The sequence below is a fragment of the Tamandua tetradactyla genome, chromosome 8 (assembly GCF_023851605.1).
Source record: "Tamandua tetradactyla isolate mTamTet1 chromosome 8, mTamTet1.pri, whole genome shotgun sequence".
Lineage (NCBI taxonomy): Eukaryota > Metazoa > Chordata > Mammalia > Pilosa > Myrmecophagidae > Tamandua > Tamandua tetradactyla.
In genome coordinates, this window is record NC_135334.1 from 68,436,124 (window position 1) to 68,458,725 (window position 22,602).

General features: G+C 45.1%; 1 protein-coding gene across 1 annotated transcript in view; it reads left to right on the top strand.

The window, feature by feature from the left end:
* The window catches only part of LOC143645122 (guanylate cyclase D-like), a 104,028-nt gene that overhangs the window by 52,742 nt on the left and 28,684 nt on the right, over positions 1-22,602 (top strand). Inside the window, exons 8-10 of the mRNA XM_077114717.1 lie at positions 12,421-13,179; positions 16,807-17,102; positions 18,840-19,194. Coding sequence (XP_076970832.1) covers positions 12,421-13,179; positions 16,807-17,102; positions 18,840-19,194 — 1,410 coding nt within the window. The remainder of the gene's footprint in view (positions 1-12,420; positions 13,180-16,806; positions 17,103-18,839; positions 19,195-22,602) is intronic.

Below are 22,602 nucleotides of genomic sequence, written 5' to 3' on the forward strand. Positions count from 1 at the left end.
GTTTTACCACCTGAACTGGGAGGGCTTAGTTTAGGAGCTTTCTGCTCTGCTGTTCTAAATATTAACGTAGGTGATTTTTGTTTATGGCTGCGAGGCAGGAGGCCAAGCTCAGGTCCTAACTCAGCCCCGACTTTGGTGAGATCTTGGACAAGTCACTGTCGTGCCCAGTGTCACAGTCTCCTCCACTGAAAAGGGACTAAAATATTTCTTCTCAGGGCCTCTTGGAGGACGAGGCAAAGCAGTGGATCACAGATCCTTTGGAAAGTACAAAATGAGGGTGACATGGCTGTCATTATTATCAGTAGCAGCAAATGACTCCATTCCCAACTGGCCACGATTAACTCTTTGTCAGCCCAATCTCGCCCAGCAGCTCTGAGGGATTAGTCTTGAGCGGCATGGATGAGCTTCATCCCAGCTGCTAGGAGACCACTTCAAGCGGGGGTGGGGGGGGGGGGTCCTGAGGGCTTCTCAGAAGCTGGAGAAGAGAAATCCTCTCCAAGTCCCCAGGTCCCTGAGCCCTGATGTGGGAGAACTGCAGCAGCACAGGCTGGGAGGTGCCTTAAGTTGCTATCCTTGAAACCTGGCTACTTCTTTTATTTTTTTATTTTATTTTTTTTTACATGGGCATGCACCAGGAATCTAACCCGGGTCCTCTGGCATAGCAGGCAAGCATTCTTGCCTGCTGAGCCACCGTGGCCCACCCTAAACCTGGCTACTTTTAAGATGGAGAGTCTAAGACCCAGAGTCTATACTCAAGGCCAGAGCCAGGGGACTGCAATTCAGGTCTCCCACCTCCTTATCTAGCTCTCTTTCCACAATAAAACATTCACCTTGTCTCAAAGATCCAAAGATAAAGATAATGATGATGATGCTAACTATTCCATTTAGTTAGTGCTTACTATGTTCTTACTTCCCATGGTAGATAGTCTACATATTTCACAACTCTACCAGGGAGCAATTCTCACCTCCATTTTACAGATGAGGAAACTGAGGCTCAGAGAAGTTGTATCTTGCCCAAAGTCAGAAGCTAGTGAGTGATACAGCAGAATTTATTCCTGTGTGTGAATCCAAGGGCCTTCCATTCCTCTACTAAACACATTTCATCCAGAATTACTCTACCCAATCACTGTTGGCACTTTGGAGGGCGACTTGGTACTCTTCTGATATACACTGATAGGTTCCTCAACAGGGAGGGAGTCGAAGAGACCAAAACTCAAGCAAAAGAGCTTTATTGTGAGGCTAGGCACAGGTGGGCTGATGCCTAAGATGGCGATAGCCCCCAGGAGGGGATGGGGTACAGCTTATATAGGATGATAGGAAGGTATGGAGGTGGTGGATTTCATTTTCTACCTTGGGAGTGAGAAATTGGCAGGCTAACCAGGGAGTTACCACAAGCTTGTAGCTGCCGGGGCTGTAACTACCAGAAGGCGGATGTTGGATAAGGGGAGCAATTGCAAGATTGCAGCTACCGGAGGGCAGATGCAGGGGCAATCATGGGACTGCTGCATCATGAGAGGGGCAGGCTTGGTTTTGCAAGGGGCCTCCTGGAAGTTATGTGTGAGGGAGTTTCTTGGAATGTTTGCAAAGGGCCGGTTATTTCATGGAGGAGGTGGATTAGCCTAACATTCCAGTCTTTTCCTTTTAATTTTCTTAGGATGCTAAAGGACAAACGTCTGTCTTCCGTATCTTCTTCCAGCTGGTGGGGGGCAGGGGACATAGTGCTGTCCCTGTGTTTTGTCATAGGGCGGTGGCTGGTACTGGTGTTTTTGCTGGAGGAGTAGCATGTCACCAACAGCTGGATTTGTCATTGCTTGGACAGTTCTGTGAATAAAGCTGGTTAAGAGTTATAAGAGACAGGGCCCAAAAATGAGTAGTGCAATTATGAGAAGGGGTGTTGTAAGGAGAATTAATTGGTTTCAAGAGTCCCACTTGTAGGAGGCATTTAATAATGGGTTCAATTCCTTGGAGGGCTTCAGGCGGTATTGGGCATTGGGGGCGAGCTGGAAAGGAGGTGGGGTCCTTTAGGTGAATAGGAATTGGCTCATGGTGGGCTGTGACAATGGGAGTTTCTGTGTTCCGTACTTTAGAGTCAAAAAGAGAGGGAGAGGAAGAGTGAGAAGGGGGGTGGGTAGGGTTTGTTGAAGAGGTGTTTCGATTGAAGACAGAAGGACCAATGCAGTTTGTGGAGAAGGATTGAATATTTGGGCTTTTCCAATTATTTCAGATATCAGGACCACTGAGTTTTATTTTAGTGATTTTAGGTATTCCCCTCTGTCTACTCCATTATCCCAGAAAGCAAAAAGAAATGTGATTCAGTAATTAAAATTATCCCCTAAATCCTAATATCTGTTATAATTCCTCCCTTTCGTTTGATACTTATCTCTCAATTTTGAGGGATAGCTGAGCGATGACTCTTTAACTGCTTCAAAGCTGGGTGTTGTTATTGAGGGGCATAGGGACAATACGATGAAGCTGGTTACTGTTCTTGGAGAGTCCAGTACCTCTGGGTTTCAGGGCTTCTTTGGCATTGGAACAATCTGGAGGTTTTAAGTCTCTGAAAAACAAACTTAATAAGTAAAATTTTATAGGGCACAGGACATCTTTCAGGGTTTCCAGGAGCACTGTTGGTTGGGGTCTGCCCTACTGTGGCAGTTTGTAGTATCTGGCTGAAACTTGTAGAGAAAAAGCTCCAGAATGACGCCGAAACTTGTACAAGAGTAACCTCCAGAATGACTCCTCTACTTGATTTGACAATTTTTAGCCTTTGAAATTTTCTTTCTTTCCCCCCTTTTGGTCAGTTAATACATGATGCTAGGGCCAGGCTTATCCTTGGAACTTATGTTTTATGATGCCAGGGTCAGTTATGTCCCATGATGCCAGGGCCAGGCTTATACCTTGGAAATTATGTCCCATGTTGGGGGAAGTTCAGAGTTTCGTTTAGAGGGAGACCACATTTGAGCAACAGCAGAGATTTTCTTAGGCACTAATCATAAGTAGGTTTAGTTTGCTATTAACAGAAATAAGCTTCATAAGGGCCAGCCTCAAAATTGAGGCAGTAGCTTATTAAATTGGGAGTCCCTCTTGCTTAAGAAAATGTCATGAATTCCCCAGGTGGGGAAGTTTAATATTTCTATTTTTCCCAATCTTTGAAGGGACTTTGCAAACACTTTTTCATTTTCTGCCCAAAATACTGTGAAATGTATTATTGCATACCATTAATTTGTACAGAATATTAAGATTTTATTCCTTATCTTAGATTCTATATTAAATAAAGCTGAATTACATTGTTTAAATTAACTGACTAGACAGATTAAATTACTGTGCTACAGAACACTTAAATTTTGGACAAAATAAATATTTTTTACTTTATCTTACACAAAAGTTAAAGCTATAAAGTATAGACAATATTCTTTATCTTGTATATTGACTTACCTTAGTTTTAACCAGATCAGTTTCATCATATTTTTAATTAGAATTTGATCTTTTTCAGGTTTTTTTTTTTAACAGTTGCTTTTGTACCCATGCTGAATTTCAGAGCTGGAGAATAAAATCTGAGTTTCAGGTGTCATACAGACATTTAAAGTTCCAGGGAGTTACTAGGCTGTACAAAGAGTAAAGCATTTTAGAATTTAGAGATAACAGTAAAACCTAAAATCTGAGCTTTAATTTTTATAAGCTTTTTTTTTTTTTGGCATGGGCAGGCTCCAGGAGTTGAATCTGGGTCTCCAGGTGAGAATTCTGCCATTGAGCCACCATTGCATTGCCCTATAAGCATTTTTAAATGAAGCTACTTTCAGAAATAAAAATGTTAGACAGTTGTTTTATATTAACAAATCACAACAGAGCTTTTGTTTTTTTCACTTTTACACATTTATCAGTTTTGTTAATTAACAGATAAAATATAATATATATATATATTTCTCCTGCCTTTCTTTAAAAGTTTTTGCTTGTTACAGATGGAGCTCTGACCTATAGCTAACCACATCTACTTTTAGAGAAATATTACAGTAAAGCAGTGCAACTGGTAATTTGGCTGTTTTTATGATCTGTAGCTTTTTAAGAATAATTAAAACTATGACTAACAACACTGTACCATTGCTGAGCACATACAGATTAGTATCAGAATATAATATGGATAATGAGAACATTGTCAGATTTTTAGGAATTTTATACAATCTCTAAATATATGTATAATATTGTTTTACTTATACAAATTTAAACAACAGTAGGATAAAAAATTTTTAAGTGCTCTGGTACTTTCTAAATACCTATTATGCAATAGGTTAAACTATTTTAATACCTTGCTTATACAGGATGAAAGAACAAATTATCTGTGACAGTTTTTCCCTGAAAAGTGGGAAGAATTGTCTTCTGAAATAAAGGATGAGAAGGATAAGGATATTAACAAGGATATTATTTTGACATAAAATCTTTGTTTTCTAGACGCAGTACTCAGATGATTAAGAAAAAAAAATTTTTTTTAACTTTGCTCTATGTTATTTTAAAGGGAGAAAAACTAAACTTCAGTTTTGTGTGACTACCCAGCTTGACACAAAAGCTTTTTTTTCCCTAAATATATAAATTTTGGTTAACATGGACTATGACAGACAGAATTCACTTTTATAAACTTCTTTTTACAACTCTCTACATTCATTCAGAGCTTATAGTTAACAATGACTATAACAAACAAAATCCATTTTCTCCAGCTCACTACTACATTCTGTATCCACTCAGAGCTAGTAGTGAACGATGACTATAACAAACAAAATCTATTCCATCAAACTTTTTATCACCTTCTATATCCATTACGCCTATATATATATTTTTAATTTATCTAGACTGCACATAATCAGAAATAAATTTGATTCACTTTGTGAATTTGATTAAACTCACAAAGTTTTTGAACTGGCATACTTCCTTCCAATAACAGTATTCATGAAGGGGAGAAGAGACAGAGATGTAAAAAAATAATAGTAGAAGAAAGAAATTTATGCTTGGAGTAGGAACACAGCCATGCATTTATACACTTTATATTCAGAACACACAAATGATTATACTACAATATGCCTAAAATCTTTCAGTTCAATTCAGTATTGCCTTAGGCTAGCTTATTTTATCAGTAAGCTTGTATAAATTTAAGGAGAACACACCCAAGCAGAATAAAATTGCATTTGTTTAATTTAAAATTTACCATAACATTTGTTTTATCAGAGGTTGAAAAAAATCTTTATTTTGATAATATGTTAAAATTACAAACAATTTAAACAGTACATAGATGGTCAAGTTTTGGAAATCCTTGTTTTCATAACATCTGAAAATTACAAACAATTTAAAAAAATACATTGATTATCAAATTCTGGAAAATACACTGCAATTGTTTAATTTGCTCCAAGCTTAAATTCAGGAAAAGTTTTCTATATTTCTTTTTTTCTTTTTTTTTTTTCTAGCCAGTAGGAATTTTTACTAGAAGTTCAAAGGATAAAGGTAAATCATGAAGTTTGTGAACAGCAGTGTAGATATGCAGGTCTCCATTACCATGAAATGTGGACAATTATCCAGGATTAATGAATAAAGCCCCTATTCATACATGAGTGCCATTATATTACAAAGAAATAATTATTTAAGAGCAGGAAATATCTCTATTTATAATTATATAGTTGGAAGTGAATGACATTTATCAAAGGGTAATGTCTGTACATTGGCAATTCCAAATTTCTTTCCCATAATCCAATTGGATTCACTGTATGCCTTCCTGAACACATTCCACAGATAAGAATTTCAGTTATATTTTCACTAGAAATGAGAATCAGATCTCACTAGAATAGTTATAAAAAATTTGACCTGATTATTCCTCCATACATCTATCTATGGTGTAGGAAGGATTATCCACAGGCTGAGTTACTAAATATTTTCCTCCTCAGCCACTCACAATGGCATGCAGAGGCAGAGCAGTGTGTGTTATAGATTTCATTGCAGAGTGGCCTATTATTTCTTCTCTCAATGAAACAGATATGAATTGTAGATAGAACAATTGAAATTATCCATTCTGATGTAGAAAATAAACAAGGGTGAAGGAAAGTGAACAGATTATAAGGAAGCTATGGAAAGACATCAAGTGAATAAAAGTATTCATTATGGTAATCCAGAAGGGGATAAAGAGAAAAATGTGGCAAAAAATATTGGAATATATAACGGTCAAAACTTTCCAAGTTGGATCAAATATGTGAATCAAAACATACATGAAGCATGGGTCGTGGTGGCTCAGCAGGTAGAGTTCTTGCCTGCCATGTCAGAGATATGGGTTTGTTTTCTGGTGCATGCCCATGCAAAAAAAAAAGTATGAAACTCAGCAAACTCCAATTAGGATGAACCCAAAGAGATCAGAAGTAAGACACATTATAATTAAATATGATGAAAGAAAAAATAAAAGAAAGAATTTTGAAGAAAGAAAGAGTGAAGCAACTCTTCACCTACAATAGATTCTACGTAATAATAGTTTATATCTCATCAGAAACAATTAGGGCCAGAAGACAACGATGTGATATACTTAAAATGCTGTTGAAAAACAAATGAATAAAGTCTTCTTCCATTAATTCTATAACCAGTAAAATAATCTTTCCCTAGTGAAGGATAAATGAAGACAAACCCAGATACACAAAAGGTGAGGTACTCCATTATTAAAAGATGTGCTCTAGGGTGGGCAGTGGTGGTGGAATGGCAGAATTCTTGCCTGCAGTGCCAGACACCTGAGTTTGATTCCTCATGCCTGCCCATGCAAATATGCAAATATGTACGCTCTAAAATGATTCCTTCCAGTTAAATGAATGAAACTAGACATTCACAAAAAAGATGAACAAAGAAACTAACATCACTGATGAAGTTAATTATAGTAGAAAATATCAAAGCCCATACAATTATATTTGACTTCCAAATCCTCTGTTCATGTCCTACATGATTAAAGGACAAGGAAATTAAATAATATATGTTATTGGGCACACAGTGTATTGAGTTTTTTTTTAAATGACAAAAATCACATAAAGAGAGAGCTGTATAGGAGCTGATTTTTCATCTACTATTGATATTATGTTGCTATCAATCCACATTTGTTAAAATTTATGCTGTTAATTTTAATCCCTATTAATATTATGAAGAAAATGTCTGAAATGTATAGACAAAAGGAAAAGGAAGGGAAAAAGTTGTTTAATATGAAAATATCTGCTTAAAAAGAAAGTTGTAAGGAAGGAATTTAAGGGATATAATGTATAATATGTAGAAAACAAAAAATAAATATACATTGTTAAGGAAATTTTGTGGAATTGATCAAAACACATGATCCAACTATTTGTTGTCTATAAGAGACCTCCTTTAGATCCCAATACAGATAGATTGAAAGTGAAGTATTAGGGGGGAAATCAGGCATATTGTATCTGTTTTCATTTGCTAAAGCTGCCAGAATGCAATAGAATAGAAATGGATTGGCTTTTATAAAGGGAATTTATTTAATTACAATCTTACAGTTCTTCTAAGGAAAAGCAGTTAACTTTCCTCTGGGTTCCTCTGTCATATGGAAAGGGACACAGCAACATCTGCTGGCCTTCTCTCCTGCTTCTTGTTTCAAACAGCTTTCCCTTCTATATTTCTTAAAGATCTTTCATTTTACTTACTGAAATTTGATGCAATTTTATTCATTTACTCTAATTCCAAAACTATTTATATTTTATATGTCATATCTAATTTTCCTTCTTTCTACACTCTTCTCCACACCTCTTTCTTTTGTGCTTTCATGTCTGTCTCTGGTGCTCCCTTTAGTATTTCTTGCAGAGCTGGTCTCTTGGTCACAAATTCTCTCAGTGATTTTTTTTTTGTCTGAAAATGTTTTAATTTCTCCCTCATTTTTGAAGGACAATTTTGCTGGGTATAGAATTCTTGGTTGGTAGTTTTTCTCTTTTAGTAATTTAAATATATCATCCCACTGTCTTCTCTCCTCCATGGTTTCTGCTGAGAAATCTACACATAGTCTTATTGGGCTTCCGTTGTATGTGATGAATTGCTTTTCTCTTGCTGCTTTCAAGATCCTCTCTTTCTCTTTGACCGCTGACATTCTGATTAGTAAGTGTCTTGGAGTACATCTATTTGGATATTTGGGGTACGCCGCACCTCTTAGATCTGTAATTTTAAGTCTTTCATAAGAGTTGGGAAATTTTAAGTGATAATTTCCTCCATTAGTTTTTCTCCTCCTTTTCCCTTCTCTTCTCCTTCTGGGTCACCCACAACACGTATATTTGTGCGGTTCATATTATCATGCAGTTCCCTGAGTCCCTGCTCATATTTTTCCATTTTTTCCCTATAGTTTCTGTTTCTTTTTGGATTTCAGATGTTCCATCCTCCAGTTCACTAATCCTATCCTCTGTCTCTCGAAACATACCATTGTAGGTTTCCATTGTTTTTTTCATCTCTTCTACTGTGCCTTTCATTCCCATAAGTTCTGTGATTTATTTTTTCAGACTTTCCATTTCTTCTTTTTGTTCATTCCTTGCCTTCTTCATATCCTCCCTCAATTCATTGATTTGGTTTTTGATGAGGTTTTCCATGTCTGTTTGTATATTCTGAATTAGTTGTTTCAGCTCTTGTATCTCATTTGAACTGTTGGTTTGTTCCTTTGACTGGGCCATATCTTCAATTTTCCTGGTGTGATTTGTTATTTTTTGCTGGCGTCTAGACATTTAATTACCTTAATTAGTTTATCCTGGAGATTGCTTTCACTTACCTAGTGTTTTCTTGCTGGATGAATTTGTTGTCTGTCTGTTCTTTGACCTTCAGTTCAGCTTTTTCTGGACCTCTAGCTTAGGTTTTGTTTAACAGAGGATAATTTTTCAGTTCCTGTTTTCTTGTTTCTTGCCTTGCTTGTATGGTGCCTTTTCCCCTCCACACTTAGGAGGGTCTATGTAGGTATTATAGACTGGAGCCAGGTTTTCCCAGACTAAACTGGTCTTCTATCAGGGGGAAGGATCACCTGCATCAGTTTTCCTGAGTGTGAGACCAAGCAGGTTCAAAGACTTCCCTGTGAAGTTTTTCTTATCCTGCCCAGTATGTGGCACTTGTCTGCCTGTGGGTCCCACCAGCATAAGACAATGCAGCTCCTTTAACTTTGGAAGACTCTCCCTGCTGGAGGTGTGGTGGAGACAGAGGAGAGGTTGTAGGCTGGTTTTAATGGCTTCAAATTATCAAACCCTGGGGTCTGAATTCCTTAAGGGAGGGATTCCACCTGAGTTGGGCTTCACCCCTCCCCTGGGGGCTTGAGACAAGCCCTGAAAGCAGCTTGTTTCTGCCTATGCCTGGGGCAGTTGCAGCCTGAGAAGTCTTGCCACTGAATCCAGAGGCAGTCAAGACTTTGTAGAAACACAGCCACAAAAACCTCTGTTTCTTTTCTTTTTTTCTTTTTCCATTAGCCCAATGAGCGACCTCCGCTTTGACCAGGTTCACCTGAGCTGGGGGCCTACTTTTAGTAGTCAGAATTTGTTAATTAATGCCACAATTGGTGTTTGGTTGCACTCAGCACCAGCTGCTGTTAAAGTCTCTTTCCTTTCCCCTCTGGGAAGCAGTCTTGGGGGAGGGGAGCCAGCCGCCACGTCTTGGGGAAACCACGGTTCTGGTCCAGACTGGGGTATGCTGTGTGTCTGGTCACTGACGTGCCCCAGGAGCTGTTCTGTACTGTTTCTGGTTATTTAGTATTCGTTCTGGAGGATGAACTAAAACGCACACATTGCTAAGCTGCCATCTTGGTCACACCTCCCCCAAAGCTATTTATATTTTAATAATGGCCTGATTATTGCAGTTACTATTGCAAAGGTTTTATTGGAAAAAATGTTAACAAACATAGCTTATTCTGTGACATTTTTATGCCTACCATTTGTAATTTCCAGACCCAGTAAAAAAGAAAAAAAAAAAGGAATTTTAAACCACACCTCACCATACTTTTCTGTGCTTTGCCCAACCCCCATAACGGCTTTAGGTGGTTGGGCCTTGGGGCAGGGATAGGTTGGACAGAAATAAATTAGGCTTGTTGAACTTTGGTTTAGTCTGGAGATAAAGGACTGTTATTTTTTGGCTGTGTTTCAACAGCAGCTGCAGCCTGGCCAAGACGGACTGCAGAGGAAGGTGGGAGAGAGGGGTTAAGGAAAAGGTTTTCAGTGGGGTTAAAGGAAGAGCTGGGATGGGGAGAAGAAGGAGGGCTGAGTTTGGAAATAGTTGTTTTGGGAGAGGGGAATGGAGAAGGATTTGGTTAGTGGAACAAGTTTGGCAGGGAGAGAGAGGGGTGCCTGCACATTCAAAAGGAGGTGTGGATATATGGGACTCCACTCCACATGCCAAGACGCTGACAATAATTGACAAGGTTTAGAAGAATTTGTGGGTCAAGGGTTTTGTTTTCTGGTCAAACTGACACATTTCCGAATTTATTCTGTGGCCAGGAGGTATTGCAATAGAAAATTAATTTCTTGGGTCTTATATCAGGAGCAAGACCAAGGACTGCCCATATCCCATGATTGCAGATAGGGTAAGGAGAGACTCCTGCTCTTAGATGACTTAGAAACAATCAAGAGGACATCCTCCCTGAGAGTTGTAGGTCCCAGTGAAATGACTTAGTAACAATCAAGAGGGCATCCCTTCTTGAGAGTTTTATGCCCCAGTGGGTATGTGGAGAAGTGGATGGAGGTGCCTACCATCTCACTTGCTCCTAGGGTCCCAGACCCTGCAGAGGCAGCTTTCTCCTAGGAAGCAAGTGCAGAAAAGAGGAGAGTGTTTTTCCTTACCCTGAGATGATTTGCTGGTGTTGGTGCTGAAGTCAGGCATGGGTTCCACCCCCTCCTATGGAGGTTTTGTCTCCATTTCCGGTCCCAGGTTTTGGCACCAAAATAATCGGTTTCTTGAATGGGAGGGAGGAGAAGAGACCAAAACTTGATCAAAGGAGCTTTATTGCAAGGCTATGCACAGGCAGGCTGATACCTAAGATGGTGACAGTCCTGAGCAGGGGAAGAGGTACAGCTTATATAGGACAGTTGGCAGGGGTAGGGAGGTGATGGATTTTCATTGTCTAGCTTGGAAGTGAGAAATTGGGAGGCTAAGCGGGGAGTTATTGCAAACTTGTAGCTTCCAAGGCTGTAACAGCTGGAAGGGAAACGTTGTATAAGGGGAGCAATCGCAGGAATGCAGCTAAGGAGGGTGGATGCAAGGACACTCATGGGACTGCTGTGTGAGCAGGGGCGTTTGGTTTTGTACAGGGCCTCCTGGAAGTTATGGGAGTTTCTTGGAATGTTTGCTAAGGGTCGGTTACTTCATGGGGGGCTGGGGGTGTTTAGTGTAACATACCTTTCCTCCAAGGGCTGGTTCTAGTTGTGTCTTATCTGGGAAAAGGCTGCTGATTGTGTAAATGGTGTAGGGTGACTGAGTCCTGGGGGAAGGGTGGATGGGCAGAGGCAGGGAAGCAGGCCAAGACCTAGCAGGAGCCTCAGAGCCAGGGGATGGGCATCAAGGTCTGGAAACAGTGAGATGACATGGGGAATGGTGCAGTCCAAATGCCCTGGTCCAGGGGGTCACGTGTGGAGGGCTGGGATGGGCTGAACAGACTTCGGTCAAATCCTCTCTCTCTACCTACTCAGTGTCAATTGTCCTTATGTGTACAATGGAAATAGAACAGGGCTGTGAGGGAATTAGAAATGGGACTGTGCACTGTCGACTCCCTAGGCACAACTCCCCGTGAGCACGCAACAGGTGGGCTACGCAGACCCAGGAGTTACTTACACCTGTGCATAAGCTACTAGGGCCCATTGAATGAAGCGCTGCTGGATGGTGCTGGGGTGGGAGGGTGAGCTGCAGGGTGGCCCTGTGGTAGGTAGATGTTGGACACAGAGGGACACCAGGTGAACTTGGCCCACCTTGGGGGATGAGTGAAGAAAGAAGTAATAATAACAGATCGAAAGAGGCAGGATTTATTAAACACTTAAGGACCAGGGAATGTGCTAAGTGCTTCATTTGAGGTCATTTAATCATCATGGTGACTCTATAAAATAGGTTTCATTGTCCATATTTTACAGAGTAGGAAAATAAAACTCAAAACGCTTCAGAGGTTGGCCTGGGCCACAGAGACAGCACTGAGCCGGGGTCTGGACAGCTCTGGCTCCATAACCCACATATTAGTGATCCAGGTGCAGCTCAGGGTTTTGCATGGGCATCTCGAGGCTATGAGCCAATCCTGGGGAGGATGTTAGGTCCCAAAAGCTGGGGGATCCATGGAGATTATGGGTCTAAATCCTTTGTTTTACCAGTGAGAAGGCTGAGGCTCTGACATCCCCCACCCTCAAAAGTACCCAGGAAGTAGGAAAATGCTAGAAAGCAAACTTTGTCCTTATCTCCCTTTTCCAGGACTGCAGGGTGGCTTGAACCCTCCTGGTTGGTGCTTCACGCTGCCACACAAGGAGACCTGCCCGCCCTGCCAGAGCCGATGGAGGGCCGCGCTCAGTCTCCCAAGGAAAGTCCCTTTCCTGCCACTTTCCTCTGCGGTGCTGTGGGGTGCCCTCTTGTGGATTGGCTCCCTCCCCCATCTGGCCTGGGGGAGAGGGACCTTTACCCTGGGGGTGCTGGGTCCCTGGGACTGTGACCCCATCTTTGCCCGGGCTCTCCCCAGAGTGGCTGCCCAGCTGGCTGTGGACCGAGTCAACCAGGACTCCTCCCTGCTGCTGCATACGCAGCTGGATTCCGTGGTTCTCCCCACGGGCTGCAACACCCCTCATGCCCTGGCCACGTTCCTGGCCCACAAGGATACCGTGGCTGCTTTTGTGGGCCCTGTCAACCCTGGTTACTGCCCCGCTGCAGCCCTGCTAGCCCAAGGCTGGCACAAGACCCTCTTCTCCTGGGTGTGTGGGGCCCCGGAGGGAAGAGGCGACCTGGTGCCCACCTTGCCTTCGGCAGCCCGTGTGCTGCTGTCCATCATGAGACACTTTGGCTGGGCTCACGTGGCCATCGTGTCCTCCCACCAGGACATATGGGTGGCCATGGCCCAACAGCTGGCCATGGCTTTCAGGATGTACGGGCTGCCAGTGGGGCTGGTGACTTCTCTGGGACCCGGGGATCAGGGGGCCACAGAGGTCCTGAAGCAGCTCCGCCGCGTGAATGGCCTGAAAAGTAAGTGCACGCTGTTGCCTTCCTCCTGCGGCCAGCCTGGACTTCATCTCCATAGTGATACGGCAATTGAGGGGCGCTCCCTCTGCACCACACGTGGCCAAGCACTTGAAAGTGGCACTGTATCTAACTAGCCTTGTGAACTAGTTCTAGAACTAGATCTCTGCCGAGATCTCTATTTTACGGCTCAGAGAGGGTAACTAACTTGCCCAAATCACACAGGTGGCAAGTGCTGAAGTTAGATTTGTTCTTTAAATTTTTTTTTTTTTGCATGGGCAGGCACTGGGAATCAAACCTGGGTCTCTGGCATGGCAGGCAAGAGTTCTGCCTGCTGAGCCATCAGGGCCCGTCCCCCCCCCCCCCCCCTTTATTTTTTAGATTTTGAGTTCTCATTCCAATGTTGATTGTGGATTGGGAGCAAACTTGACTAGTAAAATGAAGGAAATGTTAGTGGGGCAATACCTGGGCCCCAGGGACAGAATTAGTCATAGGCAACACTGATTCCTTCATTGATTGATTCCTACATTTATTGAGCTCTTGCTTCTGCTGGGGGCTGGGTCACAACGGTGAACAAGACAGACAAGTTGTCTGTCCTCCAGGAGATGACTGTGTGATGGGGAGACAGGCATGGAGGCTGGGAACTCAGGGAATCTCAGAGAGCAGGGGCCTGAGACCTAGAGGAACCATGCGGCCAGGCCCTTGGGCATCCAAGAAGCCCCTCTTGGGGGAGGTGTGCTTGGCCTGCCTTGAAGGAAATAGTGAGCCAGGGAAAGACATGGTGGGGTACAGGGGGAGACAGCACCTGAGAGACAGAAGGCCCTTTAGAGTTCATCTGGGCTGCGGGTTTCAAACTGGGTTATGGTCCATTTGGGCAAAAAATTTAATTTGGTGAATCAAGACTAGCATTATAAAAGAAAAGGAAAGAAAGAAGAAAGAGAAGGAAGGAAGGAAGGGAGGGAGGGAAGAATAATAAATTGAGAAGAATAGAAAAAAGTATAATAAGATAAAATTAGTATATATGAGAGTGCTTTGCAGGTAATAAAGGTATCATTCTTTGACATTTTCTTTCAGTTTTGTGAGTGCATTCAATTTTATATGATCAGTATGTAAAATGTATTTCTTACTATGGGGCACGTCAAAGCAGTTTGAAAGTCGTTAAACCAATGCCTTGTTTCATATTGGAAGGAATTGAGGAAGGGGGGTGGGCCGCCCGCTGAGGTCACGTGGCCGGCTAGTGGGTTAAAGCCCAGTGGAGAATGAGGCCCAGCCCAGGTGTGCTCACCAGGTGTGCTCCCTTCCCTGGGCCCCAGTGGTCCACCCAGTTAGTGAGATGGGGATAAGGAAGCCCCCACAAGCTCAGGAGGAGAAGGTGGATGTGTGGGAGTGCTTTGTAAACGCCATTCAACCAAAAGTCAGTGAGCTCTGCAGGGCTGACCCTGGCTGGGCTCTGGGGACACGTGAGGAGCCTGAGTCTGGCCAGAGAGGCAGATGTGTAAACAGACATGAAATCGCAGGGACAGAGGCTGGGGCAGCTGATCTGCTTGGGGGTGGGGAGGGCTTCATGGAGGAGGTGACATTAGCGCTAACCCTGAAAATGAGAATTCGACTGCAGGTGGAGATGAGGGGGAGAGGTATTTCCCAGAAAACCAGGCAGGGCAGAGGAATAGAGGTAGGGTGTTGATGAAGTAGGAAGCGAACCATTCCGTGTGGCTGGGGCCCAGCAGTGGGCATAAGGGAGTCCCGTTGGACTCGTCCATTCCTGTTACCAGGGAGCAAATTCCAGTCGTGCGCTGGCATTCAGGAGACAGGCAGGGCTAGTGGTTAGGGGGTACATTCTCTGGAGTTAGATGGCAGGAATCCCACTCCTGGTCCCACCTCCTACCAGCTGTGTGACCTCAGGCAAGGCACTAAACCTCTCTGGGCTATAGTTTCCTCATTAATAACCTGGGCCTAATCAAAGCCTTACCTCATAGGATTATGAAGATGACATGAACTCAGTCAATGCTAACTGTTCCTGGGTATACAACCTGTTACTGGTTGTGCGGGTCAGCTTCCCCTTGTGGCCAAATGGAAAACTGAGCCTCCCACTCTAAAGAGAAAGGGACGTTTTGGTGAGAAGCCTGAACTGAAGCTGGGCAGGAGATGGGACACAGGAAGCCCGGTTCTGCTTCTGTCCTGCCTGGTGGGTCACTGTCCAAAGGCTCTCCCTATAATTTGGGTCCTGCAGGAGGAGGTGGCCCCTGGCCTGCAGCCTGCACAGTGTACCCCCCCAGGGGCTCAGTAGAGGCTGGGGCTCCAGCTTTTGACTTCCCCATGAAAAGGGGTGCTTAGGTTCCAGCCACAAGACCCCCTGGCCTTCCTTGGTGGCCCCATTTCCCTGGATTTTCTGGAGAAAGGAATTGCAATGGGAACCAGGACCACGTTCAAAGCAAGTGTTGACACTTTTTGGCTGTGGGCAGCTCTGGTCAGGAACCCGAGTGGGGGACCAGAGTTAAAAAAGGCAGCAGTCCGGTGTGTGGACTCGGGCAGGGGCTCCCTGCTGACCTGGTGCCAGGGGATGAAATTAGCCGATTACGAAGGGCCTATCACTTTTACTAATGCAAAGGCGAATGTCCTCATGTCTGCTTAGCCCTTGAGGGTGCTGTGCAGGGCCACGGTTAAGGTTATAAGCTGGTGATGAATGGATAGCAAATTGTGGTATATCCGTAAAATGGAATATTACTCAGCCATAGAAAGGAATGGAGTGCTGATACATGCAATAACATGGATGAACCTCAAAAACATTATGCTCAGGGAGAGAAGCTGGTTGCAAAGGACCATATACTGTCTGATTTCATTTATCTGAAATGCCCAGAAGAGGCAAATGCATAGAGACAAAAAATAGATTTGTGGCTGCCGGGGGCTGGGGGGAGGGGAACGATGGGAAGTGGCTGCTACTGGTACAGTAGTTTCATCATTTGGGGGAGAAGAAAGTGTTCTGGAATTTAATAGTGGTGATGTTTCCACAAACTTGTGTATATACAAATTGCATTCTTTTATTTAAAGTGAATTTTATAGTATGTGAATTATCTCAATTTTAAAAATCTTAAAGAGAAAAAGATTACAGTCCCACCTGCCCAGGGTCAAATCCTGGGTTTACCGTGTCAGTGGTTAGGTATCCTGGGAAATGCCTTACCCTCTCTGTGCCTCAGTTTCCTCATCTGGAAAGTGGAGATAATGATGCACATATCTCTTAGGTTCATTGTCGTATTGAATGACTCAATGTGTATGAAAGCACAACACATAGCAAGCTGTCAGGGCCAGTGCGGTGAAAGGAAGGTGGGACATTGGTCAAAACGATTGGGCAGGCTGGAAGGGACGTATTAAGATGAATCTATAGTCGGTTGAGGGAATTGTGTTCACCAGATTTGGTGTCCTGGGCTGGTATTGCTATGGGGCACAGATTGAGGGGAAACTCCACCCTTACCCAGAGCGACGGGGTGGAGATGGGGTGGGGAGTGTCAGCAGAGAGGGGGCCTGGGAATTGCGAGCAATTGCGTGCAACCCTCCACGGGCACAGAGCTCCAGGCTCTGGGGGAGGCCGCGGTTGAGCTCGGCCAGCACGGGTGACTCTGCCATCTCTGCCCCCAGTCGTGGTGCTGTGCATGCACTCGGTGCTCCTAGGAGGCTCCGAGCAGAAGGCCCTGCTGAGCCGTGCAGGGGCCGAGGGCTTGGTCGATGGGAGCCTCGTCTTCCTGCCCTACGACACACTGCTCTTCGCCCTGCCCTACGGCAACCACTCCTATCCGGCCCTGGGCGACAGTGGGCCCCTGCGACGGGCCTACGACGCTGTGCTCACCGTCAGCCTGGAGACCCGGCCTGCAGACAAGGCCTTCGCCACCGCCAGGCTGGGTGGAGAGGGGGCCGCTGGCCTGGAGCCCGAGCAGGTGGGTGCAGACCCTCACACGCCGGCACGAGACCCTCCCCCCAATCCTGAGGACCTGGGAGCACAAGGGGGTGCGCACAGGCTCCCCACCTGCTCTGCACCTTCCTGACCTTGGCCAGTCCCCACCCGCTGGCCAGGCCTGCCTCCACTCCGGGCCCCTGATGGGGCCTTTATTTGACAAAGTGTCTCTGCCTAGTTCCTGGGTACTTAATCTCTCTCTCTCTGTTGTGTGTGTGGTGCATGCGTGTGCATCTCTCTGTCTCCCTTTCTCATATTATTCTTTCTTTTGATCTCCATTGTTAATTCCCCTCTGTCTCTCTTTTGCTTCTGTTTTTCTCACTCCAACTCTCTCAATTGCTGTATTTTCCATTTCCCAATGGCTCTGACTCTTGCAGGCGTTTTTTCTCCCCCTTCTCTGCATCTCTAGGAAACTGTGGAGATCAGGAGAGAGTTTTGGAAGTGCAGGAGAGAGGGGAGGGTTTTCTGAAGCCACTGCTGTGAATCTGAAGTGTTTTAGTGATGGGAGGAATGGGGCTGCTGGCTTGGTTTTGGCCTATGGGATCTGGCTGACCTTGAGCCTTCCCCCAGTGATAAGAAGACAATAGCGTATGAGGTGGTGACAGGGCTGTGAGACTGACGGAGGGCCATTTGATCGGCCAATCATTTGAAGTGTTGACTGAGGCCTGGCCATGTGTATCATGCCGAGTGTCAGGAGCGTGGTGACGGGGGAGGCAGGCCTGGCCTTCCAGGAGCTTCCATTCTGTTAAAGGGAGACAGACAGTAACCAAGGGACCAGTAACCAGATTCAAATAATAATTATGCCACTGAGAAAACAGAGAAGCACTGAGAAAGTGTTAGAGAGTGGCTGGGATGGAGTAGGAGGCAGTTAGAGACAAAATGGTAAGGGAAGCCCTCTCTGAGGAGGTAGCATTTGAGTTGAGATCTGAGTTATAAGGAGGCAGCCAGGTGAAGATCTATATGTAGAGCAACCAGACAGGGCAAAGCAAGTGCAAAGGCCCTGAGGCAGAGGGAGCCTTGGTTGCTGGAGGAACAGGCAGAGGCAGTGTAGAGTGGCTGGAGTGTCACAAGTGATGGGGATGTGCTTGGGGCCTGTCATGTGAAGCACTGCAGGCCAAGGTAAGGAGTCTGAACTTACCACAAGTGAGTTTTAAGTAAGAAATGATTAATAGTTTAAAATACATCACTTTGGCTACCTTTCGGGGCATGGCCTGAAGAGGGCCGGAGGAAACAAGGAGGCCCCGAGGAGGCTCCTGTGTGGGCCTGGTGAGCAGCGAGGGTGGTTTGGACCCAGATGGCTGTAGTTGAGATGGTGAGAGGTTGGTGAGGTTGGGCATGAATTCTGAAGCAAAGACAAGAAAACCTTTGGTGAACTGAAAGAGAGAAAAAGAAGAACCAGGGACCACGTCCAAGCAAGTGAGAAGCTAGACAATTGGTCATTCCATTTTCAAAAATGGGAGATAACAGAGGAGGAGTGGATTTGGGGGTGGTGGACCCAGGTGTTCTGTCTTGGGCCTATCAAGTGGGCTTGAGATGTCTGCGAGACATCGGAGGTGGTGGCCATGGACACCGAGCAGGTCCAGAGTGAGAGGGGAACTGAAGAAAGGACTGTGTGTGTTGGGGGAGGGGCGGTAATCCCCACAATTGCTGCTGGCAGGAAGGCCAGGACTCAGAGATGTCTGGGAACCTGTGCCATGGGATGGGCCCTTCTCCTCCTCAGGTGTCCCCGCTCTTCGGAACTATCTATGACGCTGTGGTCCTGTTGGCCCATGCCCTGAACCGCTCGGAGAGTCGTGGGGCAGGGCTCTCAGGAGCTCACTTAGGGGACCACACAGGGACGCTGGACACGGCCGGCTTTAGCCAGAGGATCCAGACGGATGAGAAGGGCAGGAGGCTGGCCCACTACGTCATCCTGGACACAGATGGTCAGGGAGGCCAGCTGGTCCCCACCCACATTCTGGACACAGGCACATGGCAAGTGCAACCCCTGGGCAGGGCCATACACTTCCCAGGAGGGGCCCCTCCAACCCGTGACTCCAGCTGCTGGTTTGACCCCAATACGCTATGCATGAGAGGTAATTATCATTCATCATCCATCATCCATCCATCTGTCCATCCACCCCAATATTCATTAAGTCCCTCCATGTGGGCAGTCTTAGTGAGAAGCAGGGGCAGGGGCAAAGAAAGTATGTGACATGCCTTGTCAAATCCATTCTTCCGTTGAGAAGAAGGAGCCAGCAGTTGTGACACACCAGGGACTATCGAGGCCTCCCCTCAGGGCTCACATGTTTGCAGGGCACATGTCCCTTGCTTGGCTTTCTTGAACTAACCTGTGACTAGGCTATTACCCTCCATAGGCACAAATGGAGAACTGAAGCTCAGAAAGGTTTGGGGACTTGTTCAAGGTCACACCAGGAGGCTGAGTTCATGCCAAGCCCAAGACTGATGACACCAAGTGCAGGATTCCTTGGGGGAGTGTGAGGAAAGGAAGCACGCACAGTTCAGATTCCAAACACTTATCCATCCCAGAGTTTCATCTCTAATGAAGTTGCACTGACATGCACACACAGACACACGTAGAGCTGAATGTGCACATAGATGTACAAATAAACACGTGGCCTCTGTTCCCTACTGCAGGCCTCACTGGGTTACTGCAGTTCGTGGGCAAGCTCAGGTTTGGTGGGGCTTGCTTACGTCCTTACCCTGCCCCAAGGTTTCTGTGGCTGTCCAGCCTCCTTGTGACCTGAGCTTGCCTGTTGGCCAGCCCTGTCTCCCAGCACTCCTGCGGACAAGGCTGACTCTTGCTATTTCCCAGACACAAGCTGCCCCCTGAAGCCCCCCTCCCATGTGCATTGTCCTCTCCCAGAGCACCTTTCCCCGACACCCTGGCTAGCTCTTACTTGTCCCTACAGGACAGCTCTGCAGTCAGGGTTGGGGGTCCTTCAGTTGCAGTCCCCACCCCGGTGTGCAGCACATCCTGCTGTTAGAGTGAGTGTCCCATGCCGGGAGGATCAGGACGGTCTGTCTCCCGGATTAGATGGGAGCCCATAAGAGGAGTCTTTGGGGAGGGCGGGCATTGAAAAAGGCTTTACCCACTTGTTCATTTGTCCTTTCCTTCTGCAAATATTGCTCGGGGAACTGCTGTGCACCAGGCACTGTGCTCAGCTCGACGGGAACAGATGCAGCATGAATGAGACAAGGCCCCGCCCACATGAAGCTGATGTTCTGGAAGATGAGGCCCAGGCCTGCCCTCCAGGGGCTTCCAGTCTGGTAGCAGAGGCAGGGACAATAAGGGGAAACAGCACACGGGTGATCAGAGCTATGATAGGGGCAGCCACAGGCTGACAGAGCCCACGGGAGATCTGTACAAACTCCTTCTCCATCAGACCAGGCTCTCAGATTCACCCTTATTCATCTAATAAAGCTGTTCTCCTCAGCTTTGTGTGCTGAGCTCACACTGAGATAAAATAGCAGATGAGATCTGTGGTCACTGCCTGCATCCATTTTGGGGTTCATGGTATATTTAGGGCACAGGGGAAAGGGTGAGGTGGACAGGCTCTAAGAGGGGACGTGAGCAGGAGCCTGAGTAGCAGCACCAGTCCTGGACTTGTCTTTCTCAAGGAACTGCTAATGACAGCACAAACTCTAACTCATGATTTCTGTAGTGATCACTGATACAATTAATTGGTTGCCATGGATTGAGAGACTGGAGAGCAGGGGCTTTGGGACCAATATACTTAGAGAGACAGCTCCACACTGCTGCTGAGGAGCTGTGTGACCTTGGGTAAGTCGCTTACACTCTCTGGGCCTCCGTTTTCTCATCTATAAATAGGTATAAAGACCCTGAGCCCTCATTTGCTTGTCCTTGGGGGTAGGATGGGGGCAACCCCAGGGGCAGGCCCTGTACTTTCATGGTGATAGGAAGATCTATGTAACTCAAATGCTTTCCGTGAGAATCCTTTCCCCAGGCGGTACACAGAAGCCCAGGACCTGGCTGGACCTGTCCTAACTGAGAGATGCAGCAGGAGGAAGTCAGGAGAAGATGCTCATATAGGACCTGACCTCTGCTGATGTATCAGGGTCTTGTTAGCAAGAAGATTTACCACTGTCTTCGTTTTCTCTCTAATAGTTTCTTTTCTTTTTTTTTTTTTTTTTAAAGATTTTTAACTTTTTTTATTGTATAGTATAACATATATACAAAAAAAGAAATAGAAAAGCAATAATTTTTAAAGCACTCTACATCAAGTGGTTACAGGACAGATGCCAGAGTTTGTCATGGGCTACCATACGAGCCTCTCATACTTTTCCTTCTAGCTGCTCCAGAATATAGGCTGCTAGAGGGCTTAAATACTTTTTTATCCTCACAATTGACTTTTTTCCCCTTCTTTTATTGTGAAAAATAAAATATACAAAAAAGCTGCAAATTTCAAAGCACCGCTTCACAATTAGTTGTAGAACACATTTCAGAGTTTGAAATATGTGGGTTACAATTCCACACTTTAGGTTTTTACTTCTAGCTGCTCTAAAATATTGGAAACTAGAAGAGATATCAATTTAACGATTTGGCATTCATATTCACTTGTTAAATCCCATTTTCTCTGTGTAATTCCACCATCACCTTTTATTTTTTCCATTCATCTCTTTAGGGGATTTGGGCTATGGCCATTCTGAATTTTTCATATTGGAAGGGTCTGTCACTAACATGGGGTAGGGAGATGGAACTATTTGATGTTCTGGAGAGGCTGGGCTAGGTTTCAGGACTTGTCTGGACCAGGAACTCATCTGGAGATTGTAGGTTTCTGGAAAGTTACTCTAATGCATGGAACCCTTGTGGAATCTTATATATAGCCCTAGGGGTTCTTTGGGATTGGCTGGAATGGTCCTGGTTGGGGGTTGGCAGGTGATGATAGGTAGCAAGGGCTACCTGAAGCTTGCATAAGAGCAACCTCCAGAGTAGTCTCTTGACTCTATTTGAACTCTCTCTGCCACTGATACTTTATTTATTACACTTCTTTTCCCCCTGTTGGTCAGTATGGAATTATTGATCCCACAGTGCCAGATCTGGATTCATCCCTGGGAGTCCTCTCTTACATCACCAGGGAGACTTTCACCCCTGGATGTCATGTAGCAGGGAGGGCAATGATTTCACTTGCAGAGTTGGGCTTAGAGAGACTGAGGCCACATCTGAGCAACAGCAGAGGTCCTCCAGAAGTAACTCTTAGGCATGCCTATAGGTAGTCTAAGCTTCTCTGCTACCTACATAAGCTTCACAGGAGTAAGACTCATGATCAAGGGCATGTCCCTGAAGTTTGACACAGTATCAGGGGATTCCCCGATGGTAAGGTTTAATAGTTCCATATTCTTTCTCCCCTCCCTCAGGGGACTTTGCCAATACATTTTTTTTTTTTTGGCAATACTTTTTGATTATCTGCTTAATATAGTCTAGGATGTTTCCAGGCATTACAACAATTGACACAGGATTA